At 59.1% G+C, this 9562-nt stretch overlaps 1 protein-coding gene across 4 annotated transcripts in view; it reads right to left on the bottom strand.

Annotated features, from left to right (window-relative positions):
* Positions 1-3130: 3130 nt before the first annotated feature.
* The window catches only part of EIPR1 (EARP complex and GARP complex interacting protein 1), a 97146-nt gene continuing 90714 nt past the window's right edge, over positions 3131-9562 (bottom strand). For all 4 annotated transcript variants that reach the window (XM_074331638.2, XM_074331639.2, XM_019752028.3 and 1 more), the window contains 3 exons: positions 7230-7397; positions 5860-6027; positions 3131-3638 (listed from right to left, as the gene is read on the bottom strand). In XM_074331638.2, the coding sequence (XP_074187739.1) occupies positions 3464-3638; positions 5860-6027; positions 7230-7397 (511 nt within the window). In that variant the 3' untranslated portion in view covers positions 3131-3463. The remainder of the gene's footprint in view (positions 3639-5859; positions 6028-7229; positions 7398-9562) is intronic.

Genomic DNA, 9562 nt, shown 5'->3' with positions numbered 1-9562 from the left:
GCACAGGGACTCGTGAAGCCTCAGCAGGAGTGGGTGCCTCCCTGCAGCCATGTCTGCCCCCCAAACAGGGGGCACAGGGTCTAGGCCGGCCACTGTTTCCAGGCCCCCGAGGAGGATGAGCCCCGACTTTCCCCTCAGACACGCAGAGGTACAGGGGTAGCCGCAGGCTTGCCAGATGTCGAGCAGGTTCCGGGTGGGTGTGCACGATGGTTCCACAGTGTGCAGTAGTGTTCTCACCCAGCTCGGTGTCCAGCTCGCAAAATAGAAACGGAGCGGCCTGTGGATTTCAGACAGAGCTGACCTCTACATTGATTCCTGTGGGGAAAAAATCCTGTCCACATCGAGCCCTACTGCTAAAAAGATGGACAATTTTAAGAGATACAGCTGATGCCATGTTAGCGGTCGTCACTGACCACACACCCTAAGTCTCAGGTGGACGTGAGGCCGGGGCCGGGCATGGGTCACAGCCCACACGCGGTGTTGCCGGAGAGCGTGATGGTGGGACCACAGGCTTCAGAGCATATGGCTCGCTTACTCTCGGTGGGCTTATTACAGCTTTGGCCAACGGATGACAAAGTGACGCTGTGACTCCTGTCCCAGAGCACTGAGTGACCAGGAAAGAAGTCCGCTCCCCTGAGGAAGCCCAGTCACACGTGGGGCCGCGTGTGGGGCAGTGCTGCTGAGGCTCCAGTGACAGCGACACCAGCCGCACTGTTCCAGCCCCGCCCAGACACAGCCGCTTCCCAGGACGGAGTGCTGTTCTGCCCACGGTGCTGTCCCACAGGACCCACAGGCGGGATCGGCTGGCCATCGCTGCCCCACTAGGTCCGGGGGTGCTGTGCTCCCAGCCCCAGAACTGGAGCACAGCCAGCCTGTGAAACAAACAGTGCTGCTTCATCACTTACGGGGGCGACCGAAGCTCAGACTTGGGGCTTGTCCAAGATGCCACCGCTCGCACACCCGTCTCCGTTTGGACCTGGCATGTTCATGGGCACAAGGCCCAGCCCTGCATACAGATGCCCTTTCCAGGCGCCCGCTTGCCCCAAAGCTGTGGCAACTCAGCTCCAGGCCTCCACTCAGCCGGGAGTCCTCCAGAACTGCTTCTGCTCTCGAGACAATTGGCCTTGAACGCCTTTGATGGCAGCTGATTACTACAAGCCTCATAACTGTCCCAGTTATTTTCTGAATTAAGCATCAAAGCAGCCCCAAAGCCAGGCCCCACAGGACGAGCCCCTCTGTTCTGCAGGCCCTGTGCTGACATTTACAAAACAATGTGCACTGCGTCCCTTGGGACGGCGGAACCTGGCAGGGCCTGGACAGGCTGTTCTAACAACCAGAGGGCAGACGCCCTGGCCTTGGGGGATTCTCAGCAAAGGGCACGTCCCTCACTCACCAGGCTGGGCCACTGTCTTGCGAGGAGCTGCCAGGCGTGTACAGGGAGAACCAGGAACTACTGGCCGTGCCTGATGGTCCATCACTGGTGGTGACAGGCTCCCGAATTACGCAGGGGGAGGCGGCTGTTAACCCCATGTGGGCCGGTGACCAGCAGGGGTTCGGGCTGTGGGAGCTGGCTCTCCTCAGGCTTCCGTTCTCGGTCCTGTCTCCTCCACGTGGCCACCCTCTCTGGGGCTAGGGATGCATTGTGTCCCCACAAATGCATGTGTAGAAGTCTAAGCCCCCAGGCGATGGTATTAGGAGGGGGGCCTTCTGGGAGAGGATGAGGTCCTGAGGCTGCAGCCCCGTGACAGGACGTGTGACGAGATTCGTGTCCGTATAAGAAGGGCCACCAGGGAGCTGGCTCCCGCTCTCCCTGTGAGGACACAGCCAGGAGACGCTGTCACCAGGACCCAGTACTGCTGGCACCGGGATCCGGACTCGCAGCTCCAGTCTGATCTGCGTGGCGTTCATGCCGCCCCGTCTCTGGTCCTTGTCATAGCCACCAAGCGGCCGAAGGCACAGAAGGGTCATCCTATGCGTCCCAGCCACCTGGGTGCTGACGAGAGCACAGGGTCTCTGGGCCCTCCCTGTCCAGCTGCCTCCCGCTGTCCCCACCTGAGGCCTCGCCGGCAGCACAAACTCACTGTATCTGCAACTGAAGTAACGGTCCCTGCCCTCCACCCCAGGCAACAAGAGCCCCAAATCAGACTCCTTTCTCCTGCACCCTGTCCAGTCCCATGAGAACTCCCCACCGTCCATCGGTCAGGCCTGAGTCTGCTAGCGGCCTTTCCAAGGCGAATCTTGCATCGTCCCTTCTCTGCATCCTGTCGCCGCCACCCTCCCCTCCCTCACTGGCTCACAGGCGGGGCAGCAGGACTGGGGGAGCTTCTGAACCAGGAGTGGCTGCGCCTCCCCCACTCTCCGCCTGCCCTCTCTGCCCCTAGGCCCCCACTCTGCCCCACAACCTCTCACCCCTGAAAAAAATAAACAAAATCCAGGATGTGCCATAGAAAATACCACACAGATACCCCTGAGAAGACAGCCGGCTCCGGCCATTCAGAATGAGTCATGTAGACTGAAGCCTGTCTTGGAAGAACCAAACCTGAGCTCCATGTGGGCACGAGGGCAACTCCAGCCCCTCCCTGTCGTTACAGAGCAGGAAACCAGTGTCCCAGTGGGGACACGGCTCCTGCAGGGACCCTTGACTGGTGGAGGCCACATAGAACCAGAGCCCAGAGCCCAGAGCCCACAGTGCGCCCAGAATGGACGGGTGGGCCCCCAGGAGGAGTCACGGGCAAGAGGCTGCATGACCTGTGATTTAGGGTCACCCATGTGTGGGGAATGATGTTATGACGCGGGATCTCAACAGGTAAGAGTGCTGGGGGACCCAGGGGTACAAGCATGACTGCAGGTGACAAGGAGCCACATCTCCAATGCCATCGGCAGAATTCAAGGGGACCCAGGACAGAAGGGCACGTAGGGATGGAGGGTGCAGAGGCGGACAGGAGACACTGGGTCACTAACACGGGCAGGGCTGTGGAGCTCGCAGGCCCAGACACCAGGGCCCAGCCCCTCAAGCTCCACAGCCCTGCCCACCGGCCTTCCTCCAGGCCGGGACAGAGAAAATGAACAGAGACCGGGCAACGAGGCCGTCGGGGGCAGAGGCCCCGGAAGAATGATCCAGAGCCAGAGCAACGTGAAGGCCTTGCCCATTTATTTCATTTTTAATCTCAAGAGACTGATGACATTATGGAAACAAAGATTGTTTTAAGTGAAACCCCAGAATCCCTAAAGGAGAGAGAGGGAACGACGATGGCAGACACGCTCGTGGGACAGCGGACAGCGGCCCCAGCACGGCTGGGAGGACGAGGGGACCTGAGGAGGGTGAGCAGAGCCGCTGGCAGAGGCGCCCTGTCATTACGAATGCTCGCGTTAGCGGGAGACGCCGCCGGTTCTCCCCGAGAAAGGCAGGCTTGGCAGACGAGCGCGCTCCCAGCAGCCGCCAGCGCCGCGTGCGTGGGGACGGTCAGAGCAGTATGTGGTACTTGAGTGCCCGGGGCACCCTGTTGATGACGAGCCTCCCGTCGTAGCTCAGGGAGGCAAACAGCCAGGGGTCGGCCGAGGACCAGTCCACAGCGTACACACTGTCCTCGTGCTCCTCGTACGTGGCGATGACGCTGTCCTGCGGGGGCTCCTGACTCCTGCAAGGAGCAGAGACACGCGTGAGCGAGGCGGGAGGGCGCCTGCCCGGCCGCTGGCCGCGAGGCTGGCTCTGCTCACGTGCGTGACGGGAAGAAGCACAGGAGCCGGCCCGGGGGCACAGGCCCGCACCACGGCCAGGAGCAGCTCCCGGGAACCGGGCTGCAACCTCGGGCTCTGGACCGGCACACGCTGGGGATGACCCACGAGGGGCCTCCTGGGTTCAGGGAAAAGCTGGGGACACGTTCACAGGGGACAAAAAGAAGGGCGTGAACAATGACGAGAAGCCCTGCCTGTGGCACCTTGGGGACTGTCCAGCCCAGCCCCTCAGGGGAGGAGCTGGACGGGAACCAGCCCACTGGGCCCAGCCCTGGGCTGTGCCCGTTCAGGACGCTGCCCCACGTCCCCTCCCCTTACACTTGCATTACAGCTCTCCTCCGGGAAACATGCCCAGGAGACACCCAGGTGCTGACCCCCTACATGGACGTGCACAGAGAGGGCCTCGCTGCCAGCACTGATGGCCGTCGCAGGCTTCCCGTTCTGAAGATGATGCTGAAACCCGCCCCCAAGGCAGGGACCACAGCTCAACCTGGCACTGACTTCTTTGGCACTTTTCCTTCCATTTCACAGAATATTCTAGTGCTCTCAGTGCTGCTGGGCTCTTGGTGGGAAGATGCTGCTTCTCCCGGAGACATAGCCGCCCTCGCATCCTGCCCTGGACACAGCTTGGTGTCCCATCCAGCCCTCAACGCACAGCCACGGCCCGGCTTCTGCAAGCGGGCCTGCCAGTGGTCACAAAGACCACCACGTACACGTCCCTGACTCTCCTGAATCTCATCAGTGTGGACAGAGCACAGGTGCAGGACTGCAGGGCAGGACGGGGACAGCAAGCACTGGTGTCAGAGCTCCTGGCAGGACTGCCAGCCACGCACAGCCTGCCCTCCACAGTGCTTCTCCAAAGCCACCGTGAGGACAGCAGGATGCCCATGCAGTCCACAGGTGGCAGCTCAGGGGCCGACAGACACGGGGCACGGCCTCCTGTGTGGCCGTGAGCAGAGGGGACAGAGGGAACGTAAAGAGCCCCAGATCTTGCTGCATGACAGAGATCATGAGACTGAAACCACGGCAACTGTGTTTCTACATGTTTGAACAGAAAAACGACTGAGTCAAGAGACAGACAGATCGGAGGTCACCACTGGCAACAGCCACCGATACAGAGGTGTCCCCCAGTCATGCTCAGCTAAGGGCTGGCAGGTGGCAGAAGAACTCGGATAGCAGATGGTGTATAGAGTCTCAAAACAGAACAACAAACCCCACTGGGTTTCGGGGCTCAAGCTTCAACTCAAGTGGGACTTATTCCTGAACCTTCCGCCTCGCATCGGGAGCCGTGACTTCCTCACTCACAGCAGAGGAAGCAGCTGCCTATGCGGAATGAACCCACGCCAGAAGCAAGAGGCGTCTCCCTTTCAATTCGCTGACTGACAACATCACACTTTCCTGCTTCTGTATCCAGCAGAGAAGCCGTAGCCCAAAAGGGACGGGCGTCCCCACTCCACACTGACCAGGACCAGAAGTGTGACCAGCATGCTCCCTGAACCCCCAGGACCCCAAGTATCTCAGGGGCCTGAGCCCCGATTTGAAGAGACAGCCCCTGGGCAGATGCATTTAGGACTGGAAAACAGAGCGGGTAGGAAAGGGTTTGGGGAGATACATAAGCAAGGTGGTGTGACCCTGAACACACACCAGTGTCACCATGTTTCACAGTGTCTTGGGGCAAAGGATGCAGGAGACCCCACCTGGGCCGGGGGCGGAGGGCTGCCTGCGGGCCCCACACTGTCCCCGCCGCTGAGGGCAAACAGCCACAACTCTGCCTCGCACACGCCAATCACGACAGCGAGAAAGGACATGGATGACGTCCCTCTCACGGGGACCATTATGATGATCCATGAACGCTGCTTCTCATGTCATTGAAGTGTCCCGTCTAAAGACTAGCGAGTCTTTAAAATCTTATGTAAGAAAACAGAGACAGCGACACAAACACGCGTCTCAGAGTCCAGACAGAAGGCGCCAGCCCGACCCCGCGGCACGGCGGTCCTGCACGCTGACCCCCTGCACAGCGGGACCTGGGCCACAGTGGGGGCCCCACCCTAACGCCGACACGAGCCGCCCCGGCCCAGAGCCACTGGTGAGAAAGGAAGCGCCCAGCCCCCCGGGAGTTCTCACTTCTCCTCCGGGCGGCGCTCCTCCTGGTCACTCAGATCGTCGTCGTCCACCAGGTGGCCGAAGGGCTCCGAGGAGATGGACACCATATTGGACAGGATGACCCTGCTGTCGCTGCTGCCCGTGAGGACGAGCTGGTCGTGCGAGTGGTTGTAGCGGACGTTCCACACCCTGGGAGGAAGGAGACGATGCTGACAACACTGGGACCTTCCTGGGCAGAGCGGCGGGGGTGCACCAGGCAGCCTGACGCTGGGCAGTGTCCAGCAGAGGGGAGGCTCATCAGGGTCCTCGGAAACCTGCTCTGAAACCCCAGTGGGCCGGCAGAGACCCAGGGGAGGCACGAGCCTCAGAGGGGCAGGACGGCTGACGGCCTGACACCGCAGGAGGCTTCCCAAAACCTGACTCGAAGCCAAACCCAGGGCACCTGCCCAGGAGCAGCCGCCGTGGGTGCAGGGTGACCTGTCACGCCCTGTCACCAGGCCCAGGATGCTTGCAGTGCTGAGTGGCCGCCATGCCGGGCGCCTGCTGGCCCGAGGGCAGCGGGAGTGCTTGACAGCCCACACAGAGGCCAGGAGGAGAGGCGTTTCTGCTCGGACAGCAGTAATTACAGCCACTCACTGAATTTGATGAAATTGCACGAGAGCCCCGGGTTTTGACATTTTCTGATTGCAGAGGCAATACAGCTTCTGGTAAGTAATTCAGAGAATTCAGAGGCACAGCCCATAGAGACTCAACTCTCCTGTGACATGTCACCGGCCTAAGCGAGGGCTCCCGAGGGTAGTGTGACGCTTACTCTTCTAGACGTTTCCTCTGCGTGCACACAAACATGTGCACACACGCACACTCACACACCAGCGGACTCGCCTTATTTGAATAAAACCTGGCTCCTACTACACAGTCGTCGCAGGTCTGATCTCTGTCACTTACTGAGCACCGTCACCCCTGCCTTATACTTTCAAACAGCGTTTCAGGAGGCGGAGCGACTGGCTCTGTGCTGTCGCACACACAGCCCTGCCCCACCCCTTTCACAGCAAGGGCGGCACCCACCGACGTCATCGCCCCCTGCTGGTGGCACTCGGCTGTCCCGGCTCCACGCCCTTCCCGACAAGCCAGGAGCGTCTGTGCACATTTATTCCCACATGTTTGAACCCGCACTATTTCAAGAGAAGACAGACTCTAATGCTTTTCCTCCTTTCCTACAGTTATAAATCACACACATTCAGGTTTGGAATTAGTGTTTCTTTGGAAAAACGAAAGCTGGGTTGATTGATTCCCAACAGGACAAGTGAAGCCGGTTTATACCTTTCCAAGTGGTAAAGTAATTAGTGGAATAGACCCCACACCCCTCCCCGAGCCGCACGCAGAGTCGCTACCAGTGGGAATGCTCCTCCAGGGTCTTCACGGGCTCCGTGACATCGCGCGTGTCCCAGAATTTCACCTTGCAGTCGTCCCCGCAGCTGGCCAGGTAGTACTGCTTGTTGGGGTTGAAATCCAGGTCGCGCACCAGCTGCCCATGGGCGTTCTCGATGCAGTAGGTCTGGCTGCGGGAGACAGTGCAGGGGGGAGGGGGTGACGCCAGCCTGACCTGCAGGCGCTCTGGGCGCCCAGCCCCGGTGAGTCCCCACAGAACCCAGCCTGGTGCCCACTTGGTGCCTCTCCCAGTGGTGACATGGGCTGCGGCTTCTCCAGCAGCACATCTGTAACCCTCGCAAGCTGTGGGACTGACATCGTCCCTGGAAAATGAGAGCGGGCCAGCGAGACTGCCGTGGAGGAGCAGAGACAGGCTTTTGGTTGGGACACTGGACAAGTTTCTGGGAGGATGCGGTGAGAAAAGGAAAGAATAAAGGACGGATGGGGCGGCAGGATGCACTGCTGTTGGTGCTGGGAGAGAGGGAACAGCGAGAGCAGGCAGGGAAAGCTACAAAAACAGAAAGGGGCCAGCACCCGCTACAGTCGGCTTGCCGGCCATCCACTCATGCCACCTCGGATGCCTCTGCGGGTGCAGTGCAACCCACCCGTCCCACACACAGGAAATGCGGGCAAGGACGTGCATCTGTGCACACACACAGCACACACGTGCACACACACGGCACATGTGCACACACACGGCACACGTGCACACACGGCACATGTGCGCTCACACAGCACATGCACAAGCTTAACCAAAGCCCTGGCGCCCACCGCTCCAGGCTGCCCCTCACAGAGTCTGAAATCAGACGTTCCCATCTGTCACATCCCTCCCAGGTCACAAGCCCAAAGCAGCGGAACAACAAAGGCCTGCAGCCAGTCAGGATGCAGCGCAGCCCACGCTGCTGGGCAGCAGCCCAAACCTGCCCTCACGTCCTTCCCGTCCGACCGCCCACTCCCCTTCCACCCTGGCGTCACTTCCTGTCTCCTGCAACCACTTGGCTTCCTCACTCTCCCTGGCTTCTGCGGGCACAGTGGCCATCAGGCAGCCCTGCCCCTTGTCAGTATTCTCCGCGTAGCTGAAGACCATCATGGAGGCCTTCACGTCTCTCTGCTCTCCAGGGAAGACAAACTCAGTCCCTTTTGTCTGTTCCCCACGCTGCACTTTCTGGGCCTAAAGCTTTTCAATCTTGCACCAGTTTTTATATCCTGCACCTTTCCAATGCACTCATATTTTTTCCTAAAATAGATACCTTAAACCTTAAGATCTTCTAGGTGGAACAGGCAGACGTATAAAATTAAAAATCTAGACCCAGAGTGGCCAGTCACACGTGCTGAGTGTTCACTAGTGGTTTGCTGCATGCTCTGGGGGCATCAATTTTAATACCAAAGCACAACACATTCTAGAACAAATACTAAAAGCACCCTGGCTCAATAAACACCAAAGCTGTTTGCAGGAGAAGTGATGCTCAGTGACAGGAGTCATATGTCCCCTTAGCTTCTCATCGTCCCAAAGAGACCACACAGCAAACGTGGGAACTGCAGGATGTCGCCCCTAAAGCCCTTCTGTCATATTTGTTTGAGGGACGGTAATGTCAGTCTTTGAGTTTCTTGCTTTTAGACACTCAAATTCCTCACATTCTTTAAAGAACAGTGAGAACGGGGCAAGGTGGCCACAGGACCTGGGGGCTGGATGTGTCAGGATGGTCTCGGTTGGAGTCCCTGGCTCTCTGCTTTCAGTTAGGAGCGGACAGCCCTTTGCACAGACACAGACAGCCTGGATGTGGCGGCTGATTATTTATTAGCCCCAAGTCTTCAGAGGAGCCGCCGAACTAAATTTAAAGTTGTGCCCCCACCCTTGAAGGCGACACAAGTTATTTCGTGACGCCGTCTTTGCAGCTTAGTGATAAATCATGGTGAGCTGAGGGGATAAACTGCCTCTTACAAAGGCTGCACGGGCTCCCGTTGCCATGACAACGGATGTGCACACCATCACTCTGGTGCCGACCCGACCACACCTAGAACAGAAAACCGCTGCTACTTGTGCCATTAGAACTGCTGGCTGCTGCATGTAATGGCTCACATGATAAACTCTCACCCGATAGGTGTGTATCTGGAAGGCACAGAAACGGTCGCAGACAACTCCACAGACTCAACCAGGGCACGGCGACTGTCAGCTCGGGCTGCTGATGACGGAGCCCGAGAGTCATTTCATGACCAAGTGCCACCACTGAAGGGAAGCCCACGTGGCACCTCAGGAGGCCAGATGCGTGGTGACGGGTCCACAGCCACCTCACAC

The sequence above is a fragment of the Rhinolophus sinicus genome, chromosome 2 (assembly GCF_057876585.1).
Source record: "Rhinolophus sinicus isolate RSI-liver-muscle chromosome 2, RSI-T2T, whole genome shotgun sequence".
Lineage (NCBI taxonomy): Eukaryota > Metazoa > Chordata > Mammalia > Chiroptera > Rhinolophidae > Rhinolophus > Rhinolophus sinicus.
This window is presented reverse-complemented; position numbering and strand designations above follow the sequence as displayed.